Source organism: Oratosquilla oratoria, chromosome 8 (assembly GCF_046742065.1).
Source record: "Oratosquilla oratoria isolate Oo_2021 chromosome 8, ASM4674206v1, whole genome shotgun sequence".
NCBI lineage: Eukaryota > Metazoa > Arthropoda > Malacostraca > Stomatopoda > Squillidae > Oratosquilla > Oratosquilla oratoria.
Genome location: NC_134784.1, coordinates 60,147,958 through 60,160,041, shown reverse-complemented (window position 1 = coordinate 60,160,041; position 12,084 = coordinate 60,147,958). Strand labels below are relative to the sequence as shown.

The window sequence follows — 12,084 nt, the reverse complement described above, 5'->3', positions numbered from 1 at the left end:
CATACAAGAGAAAAACAAAAGGGAAACAGAGAACACAATGGAAGTGGGAGAAAACTAAGAGTGTCTTACACAAATATAGATGGATTAATAACAGGATTGAATGAGCTGAATGATTATTTGAAAGAAAAAGAACTAGACATAATGGGAATTGTAGAAACAAAATTAAAAGGTCCACTACCACCCAACAGTGTAGGACATGATGCATATAATTATTGGATTAGAAACAGAGTGAAAAAGGAAGGGGGTGGAGTTATGTTCCTGACTAAGAAGGATATAAACGTGAAGTGTGTCACATATGGAAAGAATACAGTAGAGATGATAATGATGGAAGTAGAAGACAGAGATAAGAAGAGCAGAAAGTTTGTGATAAATTATGTGCCCCCGAAAACAGCCTCATGGGAAGAGAGTAAACATAAAAGTATGTTAGAGAACACAAAGATAACATTAAACAAGATAATGGAAGAGGGAGGGAAAATAGTTATGATGGGCGACTTTAATTGCAAAGAAATCTGCTGGGAAGAAATGACAGTAAAGGGTGGAGACGGCTCATGGGGAAACGCTCTACTTGAGATGGTTACTGACCATACAATGACACAATGGATACAGGAGAACACTAGGTATAGAAATGAAGAAGAGCCATCGAGACTAGACCTAATAATTACACCCGAACCTAGAATAGTGGACAAAATTGAATATAAAACACCAATAAGTAAAAGTGACCACATATTGATTGAACTGGAACTTAATGAAGAAAAATATATGAAAAGAAATGAACAATATAGAAAAGGAAGAATGATGTATGAAAAAACAAACTTTGATAAAATAAGAGAATTCTTTCAAAATGAAAACTGGGAAGAAATATACAACGAAGAAACAACAGTAGATAGAAATGGAATATTTTGACAAAAATTTACAAAAAAGGAGTGGAAAAGTATGTCCCAAGACAAAAACCAGAAAAAGAATATGTAAAATGCTGGTACAACAAAAGTTGTAGGGAGTTAAAAGACAAAAGAGACAAAGCCTGGACCAGATGAAAAAAAGACAGAAAACCTGAAAAATGGAAAATATATAACTGTTATAGAAATGAATATGTACAAACGTGCAGAGAGGAAAAGAGAAAATATGAAAAAGATATCATAGAAAAGTGTAAAGATCAACCAAAACTATTCTACAGATTTGTAAACAATAAACTGAAAAACAAACAAGACTTGGAGAAATTAAGACAAGAGGGAGTTGAATACACTGAGGAAATGGAAATGGCGGAAATTATGAACAAACATTTTAAATCAGTGTTTACAAGGGAGAACATACAACCTGAAGAGAACGAATGGAAAGAGAAAGTCCCCCCTATGGAAGAAATAGAAGTAACAAAGAATGAAATATTAACACACTTGAGTAATCTTGATGTCAGAAAATCGCATGGACCAGATGAAATAGCAAACTGGATACTGAAAGAATGCAGGAATGAACTGGCAGACAAAATACATAGCATACTAAATAGTTCCTTGAAAGAAGGAAAAGTTCCAGAAGACTGGAAAAAAGCAAATATAGTACCTATATATAAAGGAGGAAATAAAGAAGAACCTACCAACTATAGACCAGTCTCTCTAACAAGTACAATAGCAAAAATTTGTGAAAGAATTATCAAAAGTAGATGGGTAAAATATCTATATAAAAAGAAAATAATGCTCCCTTATCTCGGACCGTGGCAAAACGGTCACACGCTCGGGCCCGGTTGGGTGTAAGGGTTTATCCACGTTTCTCGGGTGTGCAAGGTTTGAACCGTTTTACTATGTGGGTTGTGTTAAATATTGCGCAGGAAGATGGGTAAAGATTCGTCAAAGTTAAAGATGCAGAGGAACCGTCACTTCTGGGGGTGGATTACGAGAGAAAAAAAGTTCACTAAAGGACAGTTAAACACCAATAAGAAACTGAACCAAATGATGAAAAATTAACACATGTCCAAGTTCCCACATCTATATCAACAAACTAAGGTCTCAAATGTAAAAGAAATTATAAAAGTGTTTCAACGAAAGCTTTGGACGTTCAATAAGAAGTTAAGTGAAGATAAACATTACGATTATAGTGATGGGGTTTTAGATTCCTTGGAGGTTTACGTTGGTGAAATACCTAAAGAGAGAACAGAGGGGTTCGAAAAACACTATTTTGCCGGTTATAAAAGTTTCACTAAGCATGGAGGTAAATCTGATCACACAGAGTACCAGAAACACTATTTGCAGAGAACTTTTCAATCTCAAAGGAGGCTAGACAAAGCAAAAAAGTATGCCATAAAAAGAGCATGCCAACAAAACCCAAAGCCTGTAAGTGAAGTGAAAGAAAAAGACAGTAGCTCTTCTACGGTTGAAGTGAAAAAAAAAGACAGAGGCCCTTCTACAGATGTCATAACTGGCCCAGTGACCTCAAGCTTATCAACTGATGTCGTGACACCAGAGCCACTTCCGTTAGATGCTGATAACACACTGGAGGAGATAAAGCTAACCCTGAAGGAAACTAAAGCAGAAATGAGAGCAGCAACAAAAAGTAACCCACTGAGACGTAGAAAACGAACAAAAGAGGAGATTCAAGCAGACAAAGTTAAGAGAGCAGAGGAGAAAAAACGTAAGGAAGCTATAATGCAGCAGGTGAAGTTCATGAAGAGGGATAACTTCTTAGCTTCTATAGCCAACTCGGATGTTTCATCTGGAGCATTTGAAAGGATAGACAAAATGCGGCAAGAACGTAAAAACCTTGGCAAAAAGCCTGAGTTCCTAGAGATGAAGGAGCGGTTGGCGTTATCGTATTGTGGCTACATGACAGAGTCCGTTGAAATTAAAGTGCCGACACACTCGGTTGGTGATTTAGGCGCGTTTAGGTGTAAGGTGTGTCAAGCGTTATTATTTAAACGAGAACGTAAGACCATATGCTGCAACGGAGGAAAAACTCCCATGAAAACACTAGCATTGACAAAACTGGGGGATAGCATTGAGGGGCTTTACGACGGTAGTTCTCCGCTTTCAAATTACTTTCTCAAAAACATTGTAGCGTTTAACAACATCTGTTTTACTTCCTTTGCAACTTCAGGTTCGTTAAATGATAAAAGTGAGTCGGCAATGTGTTACAAAATCCAAGGCAAAATTTACCACAGATTGGGCCTAATGAAGCCAAGTTTGTTAGCAGAGCAACAAAATGACAAACCGGATAGGCCGTTTTGGAAGTCTTCGGAGAATTTTCTCGATTTGTACTTTTACCATGATAAAGAACAGCAGATAAAGTTACGATGTGATAGATTTGAACGCTACACCGGTAATAGACACAAAGGAAAAGAGGTGTGTGATGAAACCGTTAAACGAAGACGGCGGGAAACTGCTGAGTTGTTAAGGAACGAAAACATTATCGAGCAACTTTACGATTACTTGACAAACAACAACGTCTCCCTGAAGGGTATGTTAGAAGAGATAAAAACAGCAAAGAAGTTGATTCAGACTTACATTGAAAAGAGGAAGACGATACCAGACATGACAATAAGTTTGCAAACTGCAGAAAAGGTTACAACAAAAGAGCACAAAGGCGTCTACCATCTACCAACAGCTTCCTGTCAGGTTGGGGCTATAGTCAATCTGGGGCCAGAAAAGGATACTTAAGAGTTACAATCGCATCTCCTCTCCCCGAATCAAAGTTTGCTCTTAGAATGATGCATTCGACCAATTTCTTTTACGATATCTTCCAATATCCATTGTTGTTACCTAATGGAGACAGAGGCTACAGTTTTAAAATGGAAAAGAAAGAAAGCAGTAAGAGGCTTTCAGCGTTGATGTACTATTCGGCGCTTTATATGGAAAGAGAAGGGGTTTTCAATTACATTTTAAGAGGACGACGGCTTTTTCAACAGTTTGTCATCGATAACTATGTGAAAATCGAGACAAGTAGGTTGCTATTTTTAGAACACAACCACACCAACATACGTAAAGAGAGGATAGATCTTTTACGAGTAAGCGATAAAAACAACACAGGGCAAAGGATTGTGCTTCCTCCAACATTTGTAGGAGGTCCAAGGTATATGAAGCAGCGCCAGCAGGATGCTTTAGCATATGTGACAGCTTAGGGTTGATTCACACTATCGGTCCGGTCACGCTCCATACTCGGTCTGCTCTCGCTCCCGTCATCGCCCCTCCCTCGATACCAGTAGAAGTCTTACCATCAGTTACGAAGGAAGTGTGACTTTTCTAACGCCGAGTTGGCAATATTCGCTATTGCACTTGATGAAGAAGAAGAAGGAAAACAAAATAGAAAAAGAAAGAGATTGTGGGTTCATCCTATGTTGCAAGATAGGAAGACTGAAGGAGAATTTCATACTCTGTATCCTCGTCTTATTGATGATGAGAGTAAATTCCACAGCTATTTCAGAATGAACAAAGGAACATTTGAGAAAATACTATCCAAAATTGAGGATGACTTGAAATGTACAAGAAGATGCTGCACTTCCTGGCACTGATGTGCTTGCACCATACGTTATAGTGGGAGATGAGGCTTTCCCGCTGAAGAGAAATTTGATGAGGCCCTACCCATGTTCACAGACTGAACATAAGATAGAGAAGAGGATTTTTAATTATAGATTATCTAGAGCCAGGAGGATAGTTGAGTGCACATTTGGTATTCTAGTGCAAACCTTCAGAATATATTTAAGGAAACTTAAAGCTATGCCTTCTAACGCTAATGCAATCATTACAACAACATGCATACTTCACAATCTGATACACCCAAATGCTGTTGCATTACCAGATACTGTTGTCATGCCTCCATCAAACACAGTACGTCCAATGAGAGGAAGAGGGGGAAATGCTACAAAGGAGGCTTTTGGCGCGAGAGAAACACTGAAAGATTATTTCAGCTCCCCAGCTGGTTTCAATGCCTTGGCAAAATGATAAAATATAAGTAGACAAACAAACTTGTGTAGGAATATTTGTTGAGTGAGCTAAGGAGATGCATTTCCGCAGTGGATAATAGGTTGTTATTATCCATATGGAATTTCTTTCTTCGGTTAATAATGTGTATTTTTTTCTCTTGGTACCTTGGCAATATGATAAGTATGCAAACATTATCACTGTAGTGCAGCGAAGTCAGGTCATACAGCTCTGGTTTACCTTTTGACCAATTCTATTAGCATTTCATCTAAATCCACAAAATTAAAGTAAGTTTTGTAGGTTATATTGTATTCAGTTGGTGCTTATGAATATCCTCGCTGTACGCATTGTCATTGTATCAGTGATAAATAAAAAGAAAATGTATTTTTATCATTTTTCTAACTTTCTCATGATCCCATTGTGGTGTTTCCTTTGGATTATCCATGGTTTGGTAGGACAGAGGGTAACACTACTTGCTTATATGAAGGCTGAATCTCGACTGGAGTGGAGCAGGACCGTGGCCACTGAGTTCACACTGGCGCTCACGGTCCAGTCTCGCTCCAGTAAAAATATCTTTTGACGGAACCGTGACCGGAGCGAGACTGGAGCGAGAGCGCCAGTGTGAATGCTTCCATTGAAATTAATGAGACAATATTGGACCGGACCGAGAGCGTAGCGGGAGTGGAGCGCGACCGGACCGATAGTGTGAATCAACCCTTATGGTTCTCCCGACTATTTCATTACGTTTAGTATGAACCCAAAATGGCCAGATCTCACGGAAGTGTTAGATAAATTCAACGGGCCGGGAACACAGCCGTACGACCGCCCAGATATTGTGAGCAGGGTCTTCAAGTTGAAATTGGATAGTCTGATCGATGATTTGACTCGAAAAAATGCCTTTGGGCCTGTTAAGGCGTATCTTTACAGCGTTGAATGGTAGAAACGTGGTTTACCTCATGCCCATATATTACTTTGGATGGCGGTTCGTGTAACTGCAGACACAGTTTCACAGGTAATAAGAGCGGAGATACCTGATAAAGAGAAGGAGCCTAGGCTGTACGAGACAGTAACACGTTGTATGATACATGGTCCTTGCAAAGGCTATGATGAGTCTCAGGTGTGTTGCCACGGAAAGAGCTCATAACCCGGCCAGTGTGCTAAAGGATTCCCTAAAACATGCAGAAATGACCTATTGTTTGGAAACAACGGTTACCCGGAGTATATTAGACGTTCGATTGGAGAAGGGGGACACTCTTTTCAGTTAAAATTGAAAGACGGGATCAAAACTATAGACAATTCATGGGTTGTTCCTTATAACCCCTTCCTCTGCGTGAAATACGACGCGCATATCAACGTAGAATGCTCCAACTCGATTAAAGCAATCGCTTATGTGACCAAGTATGTCAATAAAGGTTCTGATCGAATACTGTTTACAAAAACTTCGGGAGAAAATGATGTGAACGAAGTCAAGAACTTCCAAGAAGCACGTTACATCAACGCCAATGAGGCAACGTGGAAAATATTCAAATTTGATATCCATAAGTCTTCTCCTCCGGTATTTCCGTTGGATATACACTTAGAGGGTGAAAATTCGGTGTTCTATAGTGAAAAAGTGTCAGAGAAAGAGCTCACTTCTAAGGTACAAAAAGACACTCAGTTAACCGCCTTTTTTAAATTATGCAAGAAAGATGAGTTTGCAGCGACATTGTATTACAGCCAATTGCCCTTTCATTACGTTTATGATGCACAAAAGGCTATTTGGGAGGAACGCCTTGGGCGTACGTATACAGTAGTTTGGGACGCATTCGCGCTGTAACCACCAAGACAGTAGAACTGTTCTACCTGAGGCTCCTGCTTACACATAAGAAGGGCCCAAAATCGTTTGAAGACCTTCGCACTATTGACGGAGTCATGTACGGGACAAATAGAGAAGCCGTTAAAGCGTTAGGGTTACTGAGTGATGAAGAAACTTGGAAAGAGACGATTTTAGACATCATCAACCACACCAATGACAGAAATCAACTTCGAGAAACTTACGCGAGTATGTTAGTCTTTTCAGATCTTGAGGACCAGTCCGGTATATGGGAAGAAGTTAAAGACTACTTTTCCAGCGATTACTTACACAAGGCTAAATTGACAGAGTACAACGATGAAATCTATCTGGATGCTTTAGACAACATTCAACAACACGTGTGGAATTGCGGTGGAGGATCGATTACGCAATACGGATTGCCGGCTTCTAGAGGTGGCATACGGTCATCTAATGTCATCAGAAGGGAAAAAGATGAAGGGAAAAGATGAAGCTTCTAAATGACAAGCAACGAAATGTTTATGAGACTGTTATGAAGCGAGTGGAAAAGGGGTATCTTTATAACAACAACGGTATATTTGTTGAAGCTGCTGGAGGCACCGGGAAATCGTTTGTTTTGAATCTTTTGTTGGATACTTTTCGTTCTCAAGGAAAGATTGCCTTAGCTGTTGCTTCCTCTGGGATTGCAGCTACGGTTCTTTCAGGAGGAAGAACGGCCCACAACATGTTCAAGATACCATTGATGGAACATGATGAAATAAGAGCGTGTAGTGTTAAGAAAAACACAGAAATGGCAAGATTACTACAAGAAACTTGCCTTATAGTGGCCAATAAAATCATGTTAACGTCGTTAGATATTACTCTGCGAGACATTATGGAGAACGACAAGTTTATGGGAGGGAAAGCGTTTGTCTGCGCAGGCGATTTTCGACAAATCCTGCCAGTTATAAGAGGCGGAGGCAAGGCGGAGGAACTCGCTTATTGCATCAAGTCGAGCTACATGTGGGAGGGGCTAACAAAGCTTGAATTGACAGAAAATGTACGCCTTAAGAAGGGTGATGTTAAAAATAAAAAGTTTGCGAAACAGCTTCTAGCTATTGGCACCCATAAAGACGGTGACATCTTTTTTGAGAAGGATTTTGGTGTACGGGCACACTCACGAGACGAGTTGGTGTCAAAAGTTTACGATGAGTTTGAGGAAAACCACTTGAACATGTCTTACTTTGAAAAAAGAGCAATAGTCTCACCCACAAACGATGATGTCGACAGTGTCAACCAGATGATACATGAGAGCAATAAAGAAAAGGAACGGATCTACTATAGTGTTGACACACCAGTGGAAGAGGAAACTGATGTTCAGGCATCAGTTTTCAACGCGATGACAAGCCCATCGTTGCCCCTACACGCTCTGAAGGTAAAAGTAGGAAGCATTCTGATGATTATCCGAAATATTTGTCCTCCTAGGCTTTGTAATGGCACTCGAATAATGGTAACCAACTTGAAGAAAAATGTAATAGTCGGCAAGATACTTGGAGGCAGTTACTGAGGTGAACAAATGCTAATACCCCGTATAGTATTGGAATCACAGGACACACCAATTCACTTCAAACGTAAACAGTTTCCGGTCAAACTAAGTTATGCCATGACGATTAACAAGAGTCAAGGGCAAACTTTTGAGCGGTGTGGGCTACTACTTGATTCTGTCCAATGTTTTGCTCACGGACAACTATATGTGGCATGTTCACGAGTTACCAGTTGGGATGCGTTGATATATTACACAGGATGGCGCAAAGGGGACGAAGGTATTGTACAGAGGCCAGCTCACAATAGGGTATATAAGGAGTTGTTCATTGAAGACGAGACCGTTGTTGTCGATGAGGAGCCATCGAGAGACGCTGTCGAGAATAAAACTCTTTTTGAAGAAGAAGAAGTCGAACTCGAAACAAAAGATATCCCAAAAGATATCCACAATATTACGGAAGAGGAATCCATCAAAATGATAATGCCAGATTGGGTCATGCGCGATGATGTTGAAGAGGAAGAAGCTGTAAGTAAAGGAGAGGACAAAGAAGCCACATCTCCGGAAAGTGTTAAAGAGATGTTTGCTTATTTGAAGAAGAGAATCGACGACAGCAACCAAGCGTTGTTTGAAATCAAAGAGACGATAAAGCGGCAAAGCGACGATGAAGACAGCAGATCACCGAAGAGAAAACGGTCTTCAGAGGACGAAGAAGTTACCCGAGACGACAAAATCGCCGAGGAAAATGGGTCGTCTTCGCCTCCATCATCAAAGAAGCAAAGGGATTGTAAAGATGTTGTTGAATAAAAATACCATTGTTGTCCAAAAAGTGGGCGAAGCCCAGGGCGCGAAGCGCCCCGCGAGCGAAGCGAGCTTTGCCGAAGGCCAAAAAAACAAAGTGTTAAATCCAAGGCAATTTGGATTCAGACAAGGACGATCATGCGTCACCAATTTAATGTTTCTATTCAAGGCTAATAGATATAATACAAGAAAGAGATGGATGGGCGGACTGTGCATTTTTAGACCTAAAGAAAGCTTTTGACAAAGTACCACATAAGAAGTTGCTTAAGAAATTAAAAACTGAAGGAGGAATACAGGGCAAACTACTAAATTGGATGGAAGACTTTTTGCAAGAAAGAAAAATGAGAGTAGTGATAAGAAACCAGCACTCAAAATGGGATGAAGTAATAAGCGGTGTTCCGCAGGGAACAGTTCTGGCCCCAATAATGTTTGCTATATATATTAATGATATGGATGAAGGAATTGAAAGCTATATGAGCTTCTTTGCAGATGATGCAAAACTACTGAAAAGAGTGAAAACTGAAGAAGATTGTGAATCACTACAGAGAGATCTAAATAAAGTACAGGAATGGAGTAGGAAGTGGGAGATGGAGTTCAATACAAAAAAGTGTAGTATAATGGAATTTGGAAAAAGTAAAAACAGAATAACAAGAGCATATAAATTGGGAGAAGAAGGAATAAAAAAAGTAGAAAATGAGAAGGACCTGGGAGTCATTGTTATGAATAATATGTCACCTGAGAAACATATAAATAAGATTTTTGGAGAAACTTATAATTTAATAAGAACAATCAAAGTTGCATTTACATACCTGGATGAAGAAATGGTGAAGAAAATCCTAATCACCCTGATAAGACCAAGATTGGAATATGCAGCAACGATATGGTCACCAAGTACAAAAAAATGTATAAAAAACTTGAAAGAATACAAAAGCAATTACAAAATTGGCACCAACACTCTCAAAACTATCATATGAAGAGAGACTAGAAAAACTTGAACTACAGACACTAGAGCAAAGAAGAGAGAGAGGAGATTTGATAGCTATTTACAGAATCATGAAAGGCATAGAAATTACTGATAGAGAGAATCTGATAAAATGGGATGACAGAAATACAAGAGGACACGGAAAGAAAATAAAAAAAGACAGCTATAGAAGAGATTTGAAAAAGAACAGCTTTCCTCACAGAGTAATAGACAGTTGGAACAAGTTAGATGAGAAAGTGGTGTGTGCAAAAACAATACATGAATTTAAAAATAGTTTAGATAAAATGAGATATGAAGACGGGACCCCACGAGCATAGCTCCCCTTCCCGTAAAATACAACTAGGTAAATACAACTAGGTAAATACACACACACACGATTACAAAAACCTGGTAGAGACATCTATTGTACAACACAGCGCTATATTGCAAGCCACTGTACTTCGCTTTATTTCTTATGTTCTTATATGTTATTTGAGCGTCCGGATTGGCTAGACACCCCCCCACCCGCCCCCAGCCTCGGGAAAATATGTTGGAGGGTTGTGTGAAAGTTATTCAAACACTCAGTTATATAATTCACCTACTCGACAATTTGAGATATATGTAAGCATGTAAAATGTTATGGTTATAAAGAATAGATTGTGAAACTAGATTTTATGTTAAGACGATAGGTGTACATTTACCGTTAAAAAATCCTCCAGATGCCCATGGTTGGGCTAGAAGTCATTGAACATCCTCCTTGTTCACTAGGAGTAGGAAGCATGTTTGATTTTGCACCAACCTGTTGTTTTTTACAGGTTGCTGGATTCGACGACGTTTATCGGATGGTGAAGAGTGACCACCCGGCTGAGCACACCGAGGATGCGCACCACCTCACACGTAGACTTACGAGGGATGCAAAGGTACATCGCTCCCCCCCCCCTTCCCACCACACCGTCTGGAGTATTGGCTGCATATTATTGTGCAGTATAATTTCCGCAGTAGCATGCAGCCAGTACTTTAGGCACTATGTGGGGGCGCCCCTACACACCAGATTCACACGTCATTTTCTCTATGTTAGAGGAAATCTCTGCAGATAGAGAAATTATACTACTTCATTGTACTGCGACTGTCTCTTCGTTATGCTGCGCCCACCTCTTAATACTGTACTGTACCACTTCTTTGAGTATATATTTCAATTTTCGCCTCTGTCCCCTGTGGTAGATGGAAGAAAACATACTGCCACCGAGTCTAACCACTCGGGTCGTAAAGGCGACTAAAACGGGACGGAGTGATGGGACTAGGCATCCTATTCTCTGTAACCCTAAGAGGTACATTCCTACGAGAAGTCAAGTGAGAGGTATTGCAGATATATGGGATAGGAGGAAACCTGTTAATAGCAGTCAAGAGTTTTTACGAGAGTAGTAGAGCCTGTGTTAGAATGAGAAATGGAGAGAGTGTGTGGTTTGAGGTAGAGGTGGGACTTCGTCAGGGATGCATTATATCACCCTGGCTGTCAATGCAAGAGTAATGGGTCGAGAATTGGAGATGGTTAAGAAAATGGAGAAAAGTAGGAGATAAGCCAGTTATTGTTTGCTGACGACACTACGCTTGTAGCATGATCAGAGGAGGGATTGAGAATTTAGTGACAGAGTTTGGGAAGGTGTGTGAAAGAAGGACGTTGAAGATAAATTTGAGTAAAAGTAAGATGATGAGATGTACAAGGGGAGAGAGTAGCAACAGACTGTGAGTATTAAAGGAGAGAGACTGGAAAAAGTGGATAGTTTTAGATACTTGAGTGCGGATGTGGCAGGAAAGGGAGGAATGGAAGTGGAGGTAGAATGTAGATTGAGAGAAGCGAGTAAATGCCTTGGTGGATTAAATAGTGTAATGAGAAATAGACATTTTGGAATGGATACTAAGAGGAGATTGTATGAAGGAATGACTGTGCCAACAGCACTGTATGAAGTAAAAACATGGAACATAAGAGAGGAAGAGTGTAGGAGTTTGAAGGTATTTGAAATGAGGTGCCTGCTGGATAGAATGAGAAATGAGGAGGTTAGGAAGAGAACGGGGATGAAAAGGGAGTTGGGAG

General features: G+C 40.0%; 1 protein-coding gene across 3 annotated transcripts in view; it reads left to right on the top strand.

Annotated features, from left to right (window-relative positions):
• LOC143027766 (neuroendocrine convertase 1-like) overlaps window positions 1-12,084 on the top strand; it is a 159,656-nt gene that overhangs the window by 23,127 nt on the left and 124,445 nt on the right. For all 3 annotated transcript variants that reach the window (XR_012966647.1, XM_076189294.1, XM_076189293.1), the window contains exon 2: window positions 10,808-10,912. Coding sequence is in view for 2 of the 3 variants with exons in the window: in XM_076189294.1 (XP_076045409.1) it covers window positions 10,808-10,912 (105 nt within the window). In the remaining variant the exon portion in view is untranslated. The remainder of the gene's footprint in view (window positions 1-10,807; window positions 10,913-12,084) is intronic.